Below are 19,195 nucleotides of genomic sequence, written 5' to 3'. Positions count from 1 at the left end.
TTTATACAACAGTTTGTTCTGGTTCTCAAATCTGATTGGTTGAGAACCGTGAGATATTGTACTGGTATCGCTACAGGAACGCCCTTTCACAATTTTGTATCACTCCGCTTGTTCTAGCCGGGTCTATGTTTTTTTTAATTGTTCACTGAGCTAATCGTAGAGTACGTTAGTTAATATAAGAAGAAGCGTCTAGCTTCGCGGTCTCTCTCTCTCTCATTTGGATGCACGTCTTGCCGCATTGTTTCTCTCTTATAACCTCATTATTTCTCACTAATAACCTAACTGAAGCAGCACATGCCCTTGATACGAATTCTAAAAGTGACGTATGTTTAACTGTCAACTTGAGCTTTGAATCCGTGGCGGAAGGAAGTAGTTCCGCATAAAAGAGGGTTTTATTAGGCACTCCGTTGTTTCTTGTTTAATTACACACATGTTCCGTCGAACTGCTGTATAAACGCAATATCACTAGAGTACGAGAGCGATACCGGCTCTATATCAGCGGCTGTGATTGCCTCCGGCACTCGGCCTGCGGCCTCGTGCCTCTGGCCTAATCACATCTACAGTGATAATACTTAAAAAAAATTATAATAATAATAAATGACAAAAGTGGAAATTAAAAGCTGGAAATAAAAACATTTAAGTTTGAGCTACCATTAATTCTTTAAAGTTGAACTCATGATATTATTTCATTGTATGTTTTGGCTGCAGTTACTGTCCTAAGCATCATGTTTCTTCCCTGTTGGCTGTAGATTTAGGTTGAAAGCAGAAACCGGGGAGTATATGCTGGGTGTCAGCTCCAGATCCTCCCATATCCCGTAATGAATTCTGTTAGATAGGCATAATTTCTCCCAGCATGTGTTTTTGTCCCAGGACATTCCTCATGTAATGTAGAGACAGCCCGCCGATTAGAACTCAACCCTGGAGGTGGGGGACATTTGCTTTGGACAAAAAATCTCTGTCCTGCCCTCCCAATGCACACACATGCCTAAAGAGGAGAGATGAACAGCTTTGTGTGTGTGTGTCAGAGGGGATTTTTAATATAGTGAGCTAGTCATGCCTTGCAGACTGACCTTTAGTCAATATCAACATACAGATAGAGTCTGCCGGCCCCCAGGACCCATGATGGCAACTTGAAGAGAAGCTGCATGTGTCTGGTGATAAATTCACTTAATTTTTTATGAGGGCATAGACATCTCTCAAAAATCAGGCAGTAAAATGTCCCATATTAGAATGTAAACCTTTAGCTCAGATGCAAGATGTTCAGATATCCTAAAATTACATAAGGTCTTTTAAAGTTGACTAATATTTCTAAATGGTAATAGGTTGACACGTAGATCATTTTGAGATTATCACCATGTTGTTACTCATTCTTTACTTTTGTGCTATGAACAACAAAAGCAAAAGAAAGCTTGCAAAATGTATTTGTTTGATGGAACTAAATATTTTAGCAAATTGAAAGATCCTATGTAGTTTTTATTGCAATGGTGTACTGTGATTTTACCATGAAAATAGCCATTGATGCACAATTTTCTTAATTGAAATTTTCTTAATTGTTGAATATTTTCTTCCTGCAGGTTCACATCCTGTCTGTCATTCTACTCCATACTGAATGAGTTGAATGACTACTCAGGTCAGCGAGAGGTCGTTGCCGAGGAGATGGGGCACAAAGTCTATGGGGAGCTGATGAGGTACTCACAGGACCTGAAGGCAGAGAGGAAACATGTGAGTGTCGAATACATGCACCTGAGACAACTGCACATTCTGGTGAAGTTCAATACAAGAAGTTGTATTTGAAATATTGTTGTATCTTGTCTGATCAACAGCATCTCCAGGAGGGACGAAAGACCCAACAGTATCTAGACCAGTGCTGGAAACACATGGACAATGTGAGTCATTTTGAGATTAGAGATCAGAAGTACTGGTACTTTGGTACAAAAAAAAATCTGTCAGTTATGTCTGAAACAGCTGGGACAAACATAGTAGTAGTAGTAGTAATAATTTTTGTTCAGTTTTTTATGTTTGACTGCTTGATACTACTAATACCTCAAAAACGGTTTATTTAATTTGCATTTTTATTATTATTATTTTTTTTATTGGCTGTAATTTGTTTCTTTTTCCTTTATTTTATTAGTAACTGTTCACTTTAACAATAAGTAATTATTAATTAATGATTTGAAATAATTATTTGAAATACCTGAAGCAGTATATATATAATTATTTAAATACTTGGATAATAATAATATTAATAATAATTCTCATTTAAACCCAGTTCGCTTTGCAAAGTTAGATTTTTAAAAAATGGACAATTAACAAACAAACATAACAAAATAACATTTCACAGACCAAAAGCTGAAGAGTAATATTCAGAGAAAAAGAAAGCAGGGAGGATGCTTTACTGTATGCTTTTGATTTAATATTCAGTGGTATATTATTTTTTGCCGTTTTTAAAATTGAATATGAGAAACGTGAAATTTTACTGATATTGGTAGCAACCACAGAAATTTTGGAATAGCATCAGCCCTTTTTGAGATGGTTTGTACGTCTGCTAGTTGCACTGTTGTGTCAATGGCTGAGTGCAAGTGACTGATTCACAACCTCTCCTCCAGCTGTGACCTGAGATCCAGATATATCTGTGTGTGTTTATGTGCAAGTATAAAACAGAAGAAAGTGTCAAAGACTGTTGGCAGTGTACAAATGGAAACCTTTCTGCGCCACATTCATGTTATAAAGCTCTCCCTTTCCATTCTCCCTTTCTCTCCAATTCATACCCTGCACTGCATTCCTGCATCCTGTACATTTCCTGCCTGTCAGTGCGTCTCATAGACTGTACAGCTGGAGTATTTTTGCAGCTTTATGGTTGCTGCAGCTAAAGGTCAGCAACAGCTGAATCTGGCATTGAGAATGGCCATGTCGTAATAACATAGGTATTCCTCGTTCTTGTACTGTCACAAAATGAAACACAGATGCTTTGGAAGCTGTTACACAAATTTCATTAGCACTCTCACTCTCTGTACTGTTTTGGATGTTTGTTTGTACGTTTATCTGTATTTATGTTGCTACTTGATCAAAACATGACTTTTATGACTGTATTTGACGCAGGAAGATCATCAATGCTCAAGTCGTGTTGCAGGAAATGCGTCCTGTGTGTTTTGACAGCCCAACAACGTGTCTCCTTTTCTGTATGGATTTTACAGAGTAAAAAGAAGTTTGAACGGGAATGTAAAGAGGCCGAGAAATCACAGCTCATCTACGAAAGGCTAGACAACGATATCAATGCCACAAAGTCAGAGGTGGAAAAGGTAGTTTGTGTGATCCTAATATACTCTACATGACTTCTTAAAGTTATTGACTGAATATTATCTGAATCATTTGGAAAAACGTTGCAAAACAGTACTTGAGTGCAGTTTTTGGCCTAAGACTGGAAGTTGTCCTGAACGAGCTGTATTCCTGAAGTATTAGTAATACAGATGACCATTCATTCTGTCTTAGGCAAAGTCCCAGCTGTATCTGAGACAACACATGGCAGAGGAGAGCAAGAACGAGTATGCAGCCCAGTTGCAAAACTTTAACTCGGAACAGTGGAAACATTTCAACGTGGCCATCCCTCAAATATTCAAGGTGATGATATCCCTGATTTCTAGTTTCTGATATTTCAGTTCAATTTTTTTAGTAAGTTCTTGAAGTCTAAGCTTTTAGAGACTATACTCACTGAATAAATTGTTGTTAACAAGCTTGTTATTTTAGTATTATTTATATACTATTATAGTATTTATTAATATTTTGAATTAGCTTTGATTTTTTTTCCTTTCAGTATTCATTTTATTTAAGTTTTAGTCATTTTTGGTGCTTTTTTAAAATGTTTATTTATTTTCTTTTAATATTTCTGAATATAATTTTTCAGTTTCAGTATTAGTCATTTTAGTACTTAAACTTATTTTATTCCAGTTAGTTGACAGGGCAACATTTCTTTAAGTAAATTTTTCATCTAATATTTATATTTTATTTAAGCTTTATTTCAGTTAACATTAACTATTTTTAGTAGTTTCAGTTAACAATAACACTGTGATAAATTGCATTTGGTTTGCGACCGCTCACAGAAAAATCAAATGAATCAAATGTCTAGTGTAGTTTTGTGTATGTAGTTGAACCTTTGTGTCTGTGTGCTTGTAGAATCTGCAAGACATGGATGAACGGCGGACGGTCAAGCTTGGGGAGATGTACCGGAGTTTTGCTGAGGTGGAACGAAGAGTCATTCCCATTATCTCAAAATGCTTGGAGGGCATGGTGACTGCCGCTAAAAATGTGGACGAGCATAGGGTAAGTGCTAAAATGCTATTAAAATGTTCAAGAGCCCTACAAAAAAGAATTGCGTACTGGTAAAACATCTATAAATTCTAGAATTAAATATTAACAATATAGAAACTGCTGTTCAAAAACAAAAATAAATGATACTTTAAAATATATTAAAATAAAAAAAACAGTTATTTAAATTGTAATAATATTTCAGATTATTACTGATTTTACTGTATTTTTGACCAAATAAATGCAGCCTTGGTGGGCATAAGAGAGTCCTTTTATAAAACATTTAAAAAAATCTTACTGAACTTCTGTTTAGTAGAACAAGATTCATTTTCATTTTCATCAGAGAAAGATTAATTTTATATCCAGGTGGTGCAGTTATGACATCTAACATGCTTTGATAACCAGGCTTCATCCATTTGTTGCCTCAAGTAACTTATTACGCTCCATTATGAATTTAAGGAAATATACCATACTTCTCCCTGAGGTCATTTTGTACCTGTGATCTCCTTGGTAGCTGCGGTCCACTTCTTGATAGAAAAAAGGGATTATCAGAGACCGCGAGTAGGCGGGAGGAAGCGAGGGAGTGGATGATTGGGAGCAAGGGAGGATGAGAGAAATAAGTTGCTAATTTTCTTAGTGCTGTCGCCAGTGCTGATGCTTATGAAAAGGTCGCGTGTGGCGCCACAACCACTGATTACTTTTTTATCTTGCCCTGTTTTAGTCTCCCTCTCTTTTTCTCTTTCTGTCCTGGTCATGTATGAACACTACTGTTCAAAGGTTTGGTGTTGGTTAAATTGTTATATTTTTTTTATGTTTTTGAAAATTCTCTTTTGCGCAACAAGGCTGTATTTATTTGATCTTTCTACAGTAAAATATTTTGTAATATTGTGAAATTTTGCTTTTTAAAATAACTTTTTTCTATTTTAATATATTTTAAAATGTAGCAGCTATTACTCGTCTTCAGTGTCACATGAGCCTTCAGAAATCATTCTAATATGCTTAGTAAAAAAATCTTATTGACCCCGAACTTTGAAAGTTTGATATAGAACTTCTAAGAAATACTTTGACTTTGGAGTCAAAGTTCTTAGCAAAAAGTAGGACTTCAGCTGTATGTGAAGAAACTAAAAGCAACTTAGTGAAGTCTAAGACTTCTTAAATACAGACACTTAATCCTGCGTCCCACCAGCCAATTTTCTTTTCACCAGTTTTCCGTCATAAGTTATATTTTAAAGAGGATCACTATTTTTCTTGAACAACTATGTGTGCAGCCTCAGTTGTGTTAATAGCCCCAGCAAACGCATGCTGAGTTAATAGCCCAACCGACCTTCAGACAAGATCTCAGTGCTCATAACACACATTTAGCAGCTCCTAACTAGGTTAGGATACCCCTCCAGGTCTCTTAAATAATTTTGGATTTAAGACCATCTAATTTATGCACAGGTCTTATACTAGAAATAATGCTGCATTCACATTTTGGCGAATTACTGTAATTTCAGGATGGCAGCTCAAAGATTCTACTCGGAGCTGTTCACATCCTCATACTCGGAAATGATTTGTTTCTTTGGTAACACTCATAATAGCATGTCACCCATGTTTTTCCTCTTTTCCCCTCATCGATACTTGCCCAGCCAAGCAACAAACCAATCGGCTCTGATCATAACCTGAATCTGTTTTATTTATGAGCTTGCTTACATTGTTTTGGGATTTCCTAATGCCCTCTGCTCGAATGCTGAGGTCAAGAGAGGCTCGTAGAGGCTGTTAAATGGGTGACATGAAGCCAGAGCTCTTTTGTAATTGTACCACACCGTGGACAAACACATAGTCGTCCCAGACCAGCTAACCATCCTGCCTCGTGCCTCATTTCACAGTTTACCAACACTATAGTACTCGCTGTTCCTAGAAAATAGAAATCTTTTCTAACAATATAGATGTCTTCCCCATCACTTTTGATCATTTTAATGTATCTTTGCTGAATAAAAGTATATACTCCAAATTACATACTCCAAACTTTTGAACGGTAGTATATAATTCTTGCACTTGGCTCTATATAAAGGTTAAGCATATTGTTGTTGTTTTCCAACAGGATTCTGGGATTGTAGTGGAGTCATTCAAATCAGGGTTTGAACCCCCGGGTGATTTCCCCTTTGAGGACTTCAGTCAGAACATCCAACGGACAGGATCAGATGGAGCCATTGGGACCCCCAAAACAGAAGGAGGCAAAGCGGATCCCAAACACGCTGTTGGCAGGACCAAAAACAAACTCTGGCTTTTTGGGAAGAAACCGAAGGTGAGTTTCACAAACACTTTTCATTGCTGAGCAACTTTCTGTTCCATTTTAAGGCTCATTTGCTTAGAATAGGTGATAAATTAAAAGCCCGCATGACATCCAGGCTCTCTGCTTTGGCTTGTGTGAACAGTAAAGGATTATATGGCTAGGTAAAACTTTAACTTCTGCTTTCAAACCTATGCTGTCAGTACCTACAGACTTCCTGACCTTTTTATATCTTTTTAACAACATGGATTCACGTTTTTCCTTCCTTTGAAAGTAGTTGTTGTTTCTAAAAACCCTTAATTTAAATGATGTAATGAAAGTTAAAACTAGCTTCTAAACAACATTTAACAAGCTAGACTTTGCTCATTCAGCCATTTAACTAGCTAGATGAGTGATTTTAGATGAGTTTTGCATGTTCATTTGTTTGTGTTTGGTTAGTAGTTCACCGTAAATCTTTGTTGTCCCAGATTCCCCCGTCCATCCCTCCCCCTTCTCTCCCGAGTTTTCCCTCTGGCCATTTCCACCCTCCTAAATTTTCTACAGAGCGGATAGCTAACCATCTATCTGAAATGAGAAATGCAAAATCTAAGATCCCATCCTTCCGAACTGTGAAAAGAGGGGTAAGAGTCGGCCTGGAACTGGCGTGTGTGGGTTTGCCGTGATTATGGCGTTAGTGCTTATGCTTGGGCCGGTTTCTCTCACCCAAGGTTTAGCTAATTCCTGCACATGAGGAAAAATCACAATTGTTTTTGAGTGAAGGAATAAGGCTTTATCTGGGTTCAAAGAACTGTGCCCCTAATTTTAGCTGTGGGGTTTAAATGCTTGTTTGATTTTTGCGTCAGGCTGCAGAATATGGTGGAGGGAGTGTTGGGTGGGTGTTTTTTTAATTGCTTTATTTTTTTTATACATATGCAAATTTGCATATTACAGAATACAGCATAGTAGCTCTTTTCCATATACCTGTGTTCACACTGACAGTAATTTTAGTTACTCAAGTTGCATTGCCTGTACTCTCTTTGGTAGATGCTGCAGTTTTGCATTTACATGATTGATGTTGCTCGTTTCTCTCATTGAATATTGCAGTAACTTGCAGTTACTTTAATGCTATAAATCGCTGTCATGGTGAACATGTATTAAAACAGACTTGAGGATGGGACACAATAACTTTACAAACATTGAGTTTAGTCTGGGAGATTCACGGTTTTGAATAATTCTCCTTTGAACATCTTTTAAACACGAAAGATCCAATTGTGAATCTTTTTGTAGAAAAGTGCCCATCAAAGTCATTTTAATTATCTTAAAAGACTTTGTACCAGTCTGACCTTATCTAAACAACAGAGCAAATGATGACACTTCACATATGGTTTGGTGAGGAGGCAATGAGGTTTTTGCTAAGGTTTAATATTTGTGAATGGCTCTTTTAACTGGATACAGCTATTCTAAAATTTCACAAGCACGATCTTTGTTTCCTCAAGATTTTCTTGGTGTATATAGCCAAGTTTCAGTAGTGTGTATGATTGTACACCAAACCTACTGAATGTTTGCAAATTCAAGTTACAATAGAAGAATATTGAATTGCTGTCATTAAAGGAGTAGTTCACTTCCAGATAAAAAAAATCCTGATAATTTTCTCACCCCCGTGTCATCCAAGATGTTCATGTCTTAGTCTTCAGTCGCAAAGAAATTAAGGTTTTTGAGGAAAACATTCCAGGATTTTTCTCCATAAAATGGACTTCAATGGGACCTATAAATGAAAACTGACGCATAGCCTACGGCGTAAAGGCTACAGCGTAGGTCCGACGCAGAAGTATAAATCAGCCTTAAGGGTCTCATGTAGCGAAACGATCATTTTCTTAAAAAAATTAAAATGTATATACTTTTTAACCACAAATGCTCATCTTGCACTAGCTTGACTTCACGCATTATGTTATCACGTTGACGTAGGCGGAAGTGCCGACCCAATGTTTACAAAGCGAACATGCAAAGAAAGTCAAATGCCCTTTGAGAAAATGAGATGTTTTTTTCACCCTACCCTACCTTTCGTGCGTCGTGCGTGACGCGCACCGCAGAGCTAGTGTAAGATGAGCATTTGTGGTTAAAAAGTATATAAATTTAAGAAAATTATGATTGTTTCGCTAGATAATACCCCTGTTCCTTGGCTGGTACCGTGTAGAGCCCTTTGAAGATGCATTGAAACTGCAATTTGACCTTCAGCCCGTTGGGTCCCATTGAAGTCTATTTTATGGAGAAAAATCCTGGAACGTTTTCCTCAAAGACCTTAATTTCTTTGCGACTGAAGACAAAAAGACATGAACATCTTGAATGACATGGGGGTGAGAAAATTATCAGGAAATTTGTATTCTGGAAGTGAACTACTTCTTTTAAATCAACTGCCATAACGGATTACCTTTTCCTAATAGTTCAGATAAACTTATTTGAAAACCACATCAGGGACTACTTCTGTAAAACCAAATTCCATGATATTACCTGTTCTTCTTTTACTTCTACTTTATAACTTAGCTTAAACAGAAATATTAAAAACAAAGATGAGATTGTTGCGAGGTTTCAGGCTGGTTCAGGTTTTTGACCAGACTTCCAAAATGTCTTTCTTGTGGTATTAACCATGCTAAACTCACAAGAACTGAGCTAAAGCTACAGGCTAATGCCTGATAAAATGGGGCCATTCTGTGTAAACGTGACTAAAATCGTCAGTCAAAATGCATTTGATTGACTGATGTTTATAAGAAATTTGTCTTTGTTCTTTTTGAAATGGCGTGACGTAACCATAACCTCTCAGTGGTCTTTAAAGCTGGTAAGTAATGTGTGTTTTGGACTGCTTTAGTATATATGTGATATGAGGTTTAAGAATAGACGTTTGAGTGTTTAGTTCTAGGATGCTATGACCGCAATGAAACCCCCTCCTTCCTCAAGTTGTACAGCGTGCTTTCTTTTTGTCTTTCTTATAGTGTGGCTAAATATTTATAAACTTTCAGTGGAATTGCAAAATTGGAATGTATGCAAACAAACGGGCCCATTAAGCTCTAGGGAGGACATCTCTCTTAAGAACGGCTGTTTATACCATGTGCACTGCAACTGGATGCTTGTCGATGCTTCTTTGCCTCCAACCAATAACCTGTATTTGTACAGGCGCCAACACTAGAGGATCTCAGCCACCTTCCCCCTGAACAGAGACGCAAAAAACTTCAACAGAGGATCGATGAGCTGAATAAAGAACTGCAGAAAGAAATGGACCAAAGGTAGATCATAGAGAGGGCTACTCACCCTTTTTTTTAAATAATTTCTCTATGTAGCATTGAGTCTTGCCTTAAGTATTTTTTTCTTGCTGAGAAAAAACTTTCTATTGGCTGAATTTTCTATTGGCAGAAAAAAATGAATTTACTTATTTATTTATAATAACATATTCATTTATATGAATGTATTATTTATTTTAGTAAATTATTATTATTATTTTAGTTACTTTTTTCCTGTATGTATTTATTTATTTATTTTTCTGTTTGCAGCCATGCATGCTCACGGTTTAAACTGTTTAAAACCTATTAAATGGATAGAGAATAATATCTCAAAATCATAATTGTCTTTATCACAGAGATGCTCTTAACAAAATGAAGGATGTCTATGAAAAGAATCCTCAGATGGGAGATCCTGGAAGTCTCCAGCCCAAGATTTCAGAGACCATATGCAACATGGAGAAACTCCGCTCTGAGATCCATAAAAATGAGGTAACCTTCCCAGAGGATTGGCTTATTGTTGCAGTCTTATAAGGAAGCACAGCCTCTGGGAATGTACATCTAGATAAATTTGACATAAAACAGCTGAGCGGTTCTGTGTGTCAGCGCCATCTAGTGGAGGAATGGACATAATGCGGTTTCTGCATCACATGAAATGCAATTTATCTTCAAGTTTCTCATAATAAGCCTTTGAGTTTTAACAGTTGTTCATTAGTAGTACAAGATATTTGGACCTGTATCACTCTTCACCACTCTCTCTCCATCTCAGAGTTGGCTAGCAGAGGTTGAAGGAAAGCACGGATCCCGCAGTGAGCGACGGTCCAGTGCAGATGTGAACCACCACGCACCCCACGGCAGAGAGAGGTCTGCATTTCCTGATTACATTATCTACATTCTTAAGATAGCCAGGATAGACAATAATATGTCTAGTATACAGCCATCCCTTTAATGAGTCCCTGAACTGTTTGTATATCCATGCGTAGAAGAGCTGTTGAGATGTTCTTGCTGTTCTACAAGATTTTTGTAGATATAAATGAGTAGAAAGGCACAGCAGTGGAATTCAAGTAGTCATGTAGTTGGAATATCAATCATAAATCTTTCAATGCTAGGGCAGATTGACTAAAATTTAATATCAGCTGTTTTCAACATTGATAATAATAAGAAATGTTTCTTAAGGCACCAAATCAGCATATTAGAATGATTTCTAAAGGATCACGTGACACTGAAGACTGGAGTAATGATGCTGAAAATTCAGCTTTGCATCACAGGAATATTTAATAATTAAAAATAAATTACAATATAAAACTTACTTTAATTTGTAATAATATTTCACAATATTACTGTATTTTTGCTCAAATAAATGTTTAAGAGTTTAAGCATAAGACCATAAGAGACTTCTTTTTAAAACATTAAACATATTTTGAATAGTAGTGTACTTACTGCAAATACTGCAAATTTACTTATTCTCATTATATTTTCTTTTTATTTGGATCTTGATGTACGCAAACTAAAAGATACAACTAAGATACATGTTATATCAATGGCACAGTAGCTTCTCATTATGTAGCATGGTTGTCTTATGAAACGATCGTACTTTCCAGTCCTATTCAAGTGCTGTGCGCCTCCACACGTCACACAGCTGCCTCTGAACATAAAGGCCACTTTAAAACATTGACGCTTTTCTTCTTTCTTTCAGCCCTGAAGGCAGTTACACAGATGATCACAGTCAGGAGCATCGGTCTCCACCGCAGCCAGACCCACATGAATTTGATGATGAGTTTGACGATGACGATCCTCTCCCTGCCATCGGCCACTGCAAAGCTCTCTACTCTTTTGATGGTACAAAAACAGCTCCTTGTTTAAAGGGGTCACGAAATGCAGTTTCAAATTTTTATATTACGTTTCTCAAGGTTAGTTTGTTTTTTTGCACTAAAAAAAGGTCCAGTATTTGAGAAATTGATCATTTTCTATTCTCATTTTCACTCTCTGTGCAACACACTGATTTTGAAGCGCCGTTACCTCTTGCAGAAATGGAAGTAATTGGCCACTGCTGTGATTAGCTAACTTCATTGCACCATATTGTGTGTCCTGCTTTACAGCATATCAAGGGTTTTGATACTCAAGATGACAGTCTGTTGTGAAATGTGAAGAACAAACGAAAACTTTATCTTTCGCTCAGACACGTCATTAAAACAATGTAACAATTCTCCTGGTTTCCGAAGGGTGGAAAAGAAAAATTCATGTTTTAAACTGGGGAGATAGATTTGACTTCTGTAACTTGCAGTATGTTTATTGACGAGTAGCCCCTTATATGGGTAACTATCAAGAACATTTTGATTCTCCATTTAATGACCTCTTTAAGAGAATTTGAGTTCTGTTAAAAACATTTGCGGCATAATGTCAATTATAAATGTCCATAAAAGCACCGTTTCATTGACCAATTCCACCCACACGAATTACTATACAAATGCAATGACAGATTTTCTACTAAATAACTCACAATAATTCACAAAGATTTCTGCTTATGCACCTTCTAAATGAAATCTTTTTAAGTTGAAATTATTTTCTGTGTTAATCAACAGTATGCCATAGTTACTGTGTTCATTTATGTGGCTTAAATTCTTATAGTATTAAAAATGTGTTTGTTCCTTAGGCTCTAATGAAGGCACGTTGGTAATGAAGGAGAACGAGGTGCTGTATGTCATAGAGGAAGATAAAGGGGACGGATGGACACGGGTTCGGAAACAAGGGGGAGAGGAGGGCTACATCCCCACATCCTACGTGGAGATCACACTGGAGAAAAACAGCAAAGGTGCGGTCACCTACATATGACATCACCCACGGCAGCACCGCCTAGTCATGACATCACACATGGGGGAGCGTGTGTCAGATTTACCGTGACTCATCAAGTGCAGCTCGGCTGACTGCCATATGCCTTTGTTCACCATGTGAGCCCAAGGACAAACACACACTGACACACTCTAAAAGTGACTATTTTCTCTGCACTGCTGCAGCAGATCAATCTGTAGAATTGTAGAGATTTGTATTGCTTTAATATCATTTTAAATTAGTGCTTAATGCACTGTTTTTAATCAGTTTTATACCATCGGAGCAAACCTGAACAAAATGTATCAGCTCCTTTTCAAATATCTGTTTGTCTGAGAGAGTATAATAATGAGAAAAACGGTCACACTTCAATCATCAGCTCTTATGTTTTATGCATGTTGAAACTAAAGTACACTCTTCCTGGAGCATCTCCTCAATGTTTCTACAGTCCAATCACAGTACGAGGATACAGTGATGTACTTCTGACCTTTCAGTTCATGCAGTTCTTCCTGCAGTTTCATTTCAACTTTTCCTGCGAGTGCTACTCTTCTGTTTAAACTTGGAGTGGTGCAAGTTCCTTTTTCATGTGTGACCTGAAATTAAAAGCATATAATAAATACAATCCAAGAAAATTGCAGAGCAGCTCTCAGTTGGGCTGGCTCACTAGCATCCTGTCTTTTTCTTCTGTCGCTGATCAATCTTTGTCGTCGGTGGACCTGTCAATGACTCCGTCTTCTCTTTTCTCTGTGGCTACAGGTTCCTGATTGGATGAGTGGGGTTCTGTGGTGTTTGGTGGACGGGACTCACTGCTGTGGGTCTGTTAGTGGGGCGGTGGGGCGAATTTAAGACCAAGATTGTGTTGGGGCAGGTTGCATGTTTGCGTGCTGTTTATGTCATGGCCATTAACATCATTCCATTGCAGCAGACGTTCCAGGGAATATCAGGGCGTGCTGGGAGGGCATGGGAGAATGGGGAAAGACGCACTTGAGCAATAACAGAGAACCCAAAAAGATTCGTTGCCTGGCACTAACATATTCAGCGGAATGTCTGTCTGTACCGTCATCTCATGTTCATCATAACATGCACCTGCATGATCCAGCAGCCTTTCATTCCTCATTCCGTTCTGACCAATTGACCCCTTATTAGGATTTAACCACTTATTATCCCAACCACTTGTTTGTCTGTTTCCGTTGACTTTTCTCTTTCGACTACATTTCCTCTTTGATGCATTCCATGTTAACCATGATGTAAGTCTCAAAAGCATGACCAATCAGAGTAGAGGAAGCATGGTGCTTCAGTAGCCAATGCAACAGTCCCCACAGCAACATCCACCCACTGGCCCCGCCCCCTTTTGCTTAGTCTGGAGGCTGGAAGGAGCCTGATGCAGTTCTACATTTGACCAGCAAGGGGACCCAACACCTTATAAAACAAGCAGAGAGACGCCAGCGAGGACCTCTGAACACCAACCATCATCTCTGCCGTAATTACAGGCCTCTGTGTGGAAACTAAAGGCCTATAGGGGTCTATCTGACCCTCAGTGCCCAAAAAAAGTGCTTGTTCTTGGGCTGCCAGCTCTCTGCGGTGCTTTCTCCATTTCTCGTTCAGCTCCTGATGTCACATCTGCTAAAAGAACATGCTCACTGCCTCCTAACAAGGGACCACATGTCTCCACAATCTGATCTCAAGTGCGTCTATTTGTGAATGTGATTCTTACATTTAAAACTGTGTGTGCATATGGATGCATATTCGCATATGTATATACCTAGTTAGTTTTTATTATTAAACTGTATGTATTAACATCTTTAAATTCAGAATGAATGTTTTTATCGTGGCTTTTTTTTTTTTTACCGCGTGAGTGACTTTCAGGCTTTACTTTAAAGAACCGTGCCGTAATCGCTTTGTAACCAGTTTTTCTTCCTGTCTGAACTCTGTTTTCAATAGGAGCCTGGTCTTAACCGATGCACTTTTTACCCTGTTGCATTTGAATTGGAATATTAGGGAGTGAATGATGTCTGATGTGAATGCTTCCTTTTGTGTGAATGTGTTGTACAGTAAGACAGCGTTGACCACTATATACTGGGGATTGTGTTGGAGCAAGAGCAACCGAGAAATAAATACCTATGTCTGTCTCGTTCATCTTGACTTTCATTTCTTGGAGTTCTTCACTCTGTTTAGATTGATGTATTTTGTATTTTATATTCCTACTGCATACAATGAATTTAGTCATGATTGCTTGTTTTTTCAGCAGCCAAGGTTTCTAACCTGCAAATAATGTATGTGCAGTGCATCATGGGTTGTAGATTCAAAAAGTTTCAAAAGTTTGGGGTCAGTAAGATTTTTTTTTTTAATGTTTTTAACCAGATATCTAATGTTTTAGGCTCACCAGGGCTGCATTTATTTGATTAAAATGCAGGAAAAAACCATACAGTTGTGAAATATAATTACAATATAGAAGAACTGTTTTGTATTTTAATACATTTTAAAATGTAATCTTTTCCATTAATGGCAAAGCTGAATTTTCAGCAGCCATGACTGGCTTTTTTTTTTTTTACCGCGTGAGTGACTTTCAGGCTTTACTTTAAAGAACCGTGCCGTAATCGCTTTGTAACCAGTTTTTCTTCCTGTCTGAACTCTGTTTTCAATAGGAGCCTGGTCTTAACCGATGCACTTTTTACCCTGTTGCATTTGAATTGGAATATTAGGGAGTGAATGATGTCTGATGTGAATGCTTCCTTTTGTGTGAATGTGTTGTACAGTAAGACAGCGTTGACCACTATATACTGGGGATTGTGTTGGAGCAAGAGCAACCGAGAAATAAATACCTATGTCTGTCTCGTTCATCTTGACTTTCATTTCTTGGAGTTCTTCACTCTGTTTAGATTGATGTATTTTGTATTTTATATTCCTACTGCATACAATGAATTTAGTCATGATTGCTTGTTTTTTCAGCAGCCAAGGTTTCTAACCTGCAAATAATGTATGTGCAGTGCATCATGGGTTGTAGATTCAAAAAGTTTCAAAAGTTTGGGGTCAGTAAGATTTTTTTTTTTAATGTTTTTAACCAGATATCTAATGTTTTAGGCTCACCAGGGCTGCATTTATTTGATTAAAATGCAGGAAAAAACCATACAGTTGTGAAATATAATTACAATATAGAAGAACTGTTTTGTATTTTAATACATTTTAAAATGTAATCTTTTCCATTAATGGCAAAGCTGAATTTTCAGCAGCCATGACTCCAGTCTTCAGTGTCACATGATCCTTCAGAAATCATTCCGATATTTTTATTTTGTGCTCAAGAAACATTTCTTTCTGCTTAATATTTTTGTGGAAATTGTGATACATTCTTTGATTAATAGAAAGAACAGCATTTATTTAAAATATAAATCTTTAATTAGAAAAAATTCAGTTATACTACTTTAAATCAATTTAACACATTCTTGCAGAATTAAAAAAAATATTACTGATCCTTACACAGTATAACACATATGAGAAAAAATGTGTAACAATTAAAAAGCTTTTATTAGATATTTATTCAATATTTTCAGAATATTTCATTTATGGGTGACTATTTACAGGTCAATAATACAATATATTACACAAACTAGCCTTTACATGCGTACACTATAGTGATGATTATGTACATCTTTTTCCATGTGGTATTTTTAAAAATTATCAACACTGCTTTGACCAATGGGCTTCATGATATTTCTAATTGTACAAACATTACCACCTCATGTTCCTTTATAGAGCTGCAAATTTGTCTTGAAGGTGTAGTCCATCATCTCAGTCCTCTCTTATCCATCACGTCATGTGTCAAATGATTGAGCACCTCTCATGAAGTGTTCTCTCTGCCTCCAGCGGTATCTGTATTTCTTTGTGTGGATGATATGTTGGCCATTAGATATATTCTACGTACCCTTCCTTCTTTTCTTGAAGGCAAAACTGGTACCTGCCCATTTCATAAGTGTGGAGCACACCTCTGGAAGGTGCATATGGAACAAAGTAGCTCTCCATAGTCAAGTGCCATTTGTGCTCATGAGTGGCTTCCGACTTGTAATCTGCATGTGATCTTTCGAAGCTCACATTCTGTTGGAGAACATCCTTTTTCAGATGCAGGTGATCATTGACCTGACTTGACCCCACAGAGAGGTTCAGAGAGGCTAATAGGTATATAAAGTGTCTGGTTTTTTCAGAGTTCTGTGTGTTTGACTGGAGGCTCTAGTTTTCTGGACAGGGCCATAAGGATGAGTTTGAATTTGTCGTATCGCTCTGTCTGGTCCACAGCTGCCCCCCTGCTGCCCCATAGCAGACGCAACTGGAAATCAGTCCTCAAGATCTCCAACATGTCATCATTAGGTTGGAATCCTGGAGAGAGAGTCAAATATCATTTAAAGAATGATCGTTGGCAACGCTGTACAATAAGTTTCAATTTATTGTCATTTAATGCAATAGATGTTCATACTTTAGCTAATGTTAAATGATAATATTTTAAATGTTAAAAATGTATTAGTATATAGAGATTAACCTCAGTTAATAAATGCTGAGCATTGTTCATTGTTAAAGATACCAAATTGTAAAATGTAACTTTCTTTCTTTCTTTCAGTACATATAACTGTAGTAGTTGCTTCATTGTGAGTCAGACATGACTACAGGAATGATAACTTGTTCAGTAGGTGAATCATGATAACTGTTAGTAACTGCTCTAAAGGATTTCTTAGACTGTTGGAGAGTCTTTCTGAGTGATTCTTTTGAACCAGAGCATTAGTTTGTGAATGAGACTACATTGGTCTCGCTGTGTGCTTGTTTTGGTAACCAGGCCTTTTAACTTCCCGAGGGGACCCATGATTTGAATGCAGATTTTCTTCTGGATTTTATGACTATGCAAATCCAATGGCGTATGAATTTTCTATCACATAAATGTGTTTGGCTCACCAGTTCCCTCAAGTTAAAGCACCATGTTACTCCTGAAATGACTGTTGTAATGTCCTTGTCTTACCCTGGAGGATCCGCTGTGCGTTGCAGCTGTATGTGTCCGCATTGCGTGCAACAGCACGAGCTCCTTCCAAGTGCCGGAACATGATTTCACAGCCTTGGTCGTTGTTCTCCCAGGCGTCCATACCCTCAAAGGTGACCGCAGGCCTCTCCATCAAGGTGAGCAGCGGCATTAGCAGAGGAACACTGGCATTGCTCAGTGGGACTTCAGCTGGAAAGACAAGAACAAGAACTAAAGGTGACCTATGAAGGGCATTTTAAATATGTTTAAATATGTTCAGAAACTCACCACTTCTTTCATAGAGTCCTTTGTAGAATGGTTTCAAACATTTCTCATAAATAATGGCAGTCTGCGTATATTTTCTTCGCAAACTAGTCCACGTATGATCCAGTCTGGTAATCTGTTTATACAACAAAGTTCACACATTAAAGCATGTTTCCTACACTTGACCACACACTGAGGGGGAGAAAAGTCTCTAGCTCAAGTCAAGCGAAAGGGGCGTTCCCAGTTTTTGAAACCGAAAGCTATCCGATAAACAATCTGTGATGAATAAGCTGTGTATTATAATACTATCTTATAGAGACTACTTAGGATTTCCATATAAATATTAGCTTTTGTAATGTGTGCACTACTGTTAAAATTGGAGTCTGTAATATATATTTTTAAGAAAGTCATACTTTTATTCAGCCAAGATGCATTCATTGATCAAAAGTGACAGTAAAGATAATTATAATGTATATAATATAGTATAATGAACTTTCTATTGGTCATGTAAATGTATCACATTTTCCACAGAAAAATATTCACACATTTGTTCACATATTTAAAAATAGAAAGCAGTTGTTTTAAATTGTAATATATCATAATATTGCTGTTTTTTTTTTACTGTATTTTTGATCAAATTAATGCAGCCTTGGTGAGCATTGCAAGAAGAGACTTCTTTCAAAAACTTTGAAAAAGTTTGTATATAATTATATTTAATTAAGGCTTAAAATTACATGTTAAATATTGCCATTTAAGCTACATAAACAGTAATAGTTGCCTTAAACTCTCTCCTCCAGACTTCCTGTACACCCCAGGATATCCACAGCAACTCCAATCGCCATAGTGGTATGCCTGTTTAAAAAGAACCAGCCATGCATGTTAAATGTGTGGCCTACAAGACTCTGGATACGGCAAATTACTGTCTGTGAATGTTACTATAGAACTATCTGCAAAAAAGCCACTGTTTAGACTTTAGCATATGTAAGAGTTAATATTATCTGAAAGAGTTGTCCGCCCTTATGAGTCATCATAAATCTGCTTAATAGATCATGTGTTGACAGCATCTGTTTACCTTTCCATGAGGTCCTGCCGCAGCTGTCTCCCATGAGGAAGGGTCACCAGCTCCAGCCCAGAGGTCACACCCATTTGACCTTTCACCTCCTCAGAAACATTTAATATCCTAGCAACCTGTAGCATGTACACAAAGCGTTTGCATCAAAGGAATTAACATCCAGAATAGAAAAGTATTGCACAGAAGCTAAGCTAAATTTGGGCTGTGGATGGGCC

At 37.4% G+C, this 19,195-nt stretch overlaps 2 protein-coding genes across 4 annotated transcripts in view; one reads left to right on the top strand and one right to left on the bottom strand.

The window, feature by feature from the left end:
- Window positions 1-14,782, top strand: part of fnbp1l (formin binding protein 1-like) — a 49,708-nt gene extending 34,926 nt beyond the window's left edge. The window contains exons 4-15 of one of the 2 annotated variants that reach the window (XM_016575622.1): window positions 1,575-1,722; window positions 1,824-1,886; window positions 3,195-3,299; window positions 3,490-3,618; window positions 4,171-4,317; window positions 6,386-6,589; window positions 9,722-9,831; window positions 10,182-10,314; window positions 10,592-10,686; window positions 11,519-11,661; window positions 12,476-12,634; window positions 13,405-14,782. In XM_016575622.1, coding sequence (XP_016431108.1) covers window positions 1,575-1,722; window positions 1,824-1,886; window positions 3,195-3,299; window positions 3,490-3,618; window positions 4,171-4,317; window positions 6,386-6,589; window positions 9,722-9,831; window positions 10,182-10,314; window positions 10,592-10,686; window positions 11,519-11,661; window positions 12,476-12,634; window positions 13,405-13,412 — 1,444 coding nt within the window. In that variant the 3' untranslated portion in view covers window positions 13,413-14,782. Of the gene's footprint in view, window positions 1-1,574; window positions 1,723-1,823; window positions 1,887-3,194; window positions 3,300-3,489; window positions 3,619-4,170; window positions 4,318-6,385; window positions 6,590-9,721; window positions 9,832-10,181; window positions 10,315-10,591; window positions 10,687-11,518; window positions 11,662-12,475; window positions 13,282-13,404 lie in introns of those variants that run through there. The other variant, XM_016575621.1, reaches the window with a different exon arrangement.
- Window positions 14,783-16,214: 1,432 nt separating this feature from the next.
- The window catches only part of LOC107757998 (breast cancer anti-estrogen resistance protein 3-like), a 58,790-nt gene continuing 55,809 nt past the window's right edge, over window positions 16,215-19,195 (bottom strand). For both annotated transcript variants that reach the window (XM_016575619.1, XM_016575620.1), the window contains exons 10-12: window positions 17,933-18,044; window positions 17,648-17,854; window positions 16,215-17,016 (exon numbers count right to left, since the gene is read on the bottom strand). In XM_016575619.1, the coding sequence (XP_016431105.1) occupies window positions 16,841-17,016; window positions 17,648-17,854; window positions 17,933-18,044 (495 nt within the window). In that variant the 3' untranslated portion in view covers window positions 16,215-16,840. The remainder of the gene's footprint in view (window positions 17,017-17,647; window positions 17,855-17,932; window positions 18,045-19,195) is intronic.

The sequence above is a fragment of the Sinocyclocheilus rhinocerous genome, unplaced genomic scaffold (assembly GCF_001515625.1).
Source record: "Sinocyclocheilus rhinocerous isolate Xijiao unplaced genomic scaffold, SAMN03320098_v1.1 scaffold1314, whole genome shotgun sequence".
In the NCBI taxonomy this organism is placed as follows: domain Eukaryota; kingdom Metazoa; phylum Chordata; class Actinopteri; order Cypriniformes; family Cyprinidae; genus Sinocyclocheilus; species Sinocyclocheilus rhinocerous.
This window is presented reverse-complemented; position numbering and strand designations above follow the sequence as displayed.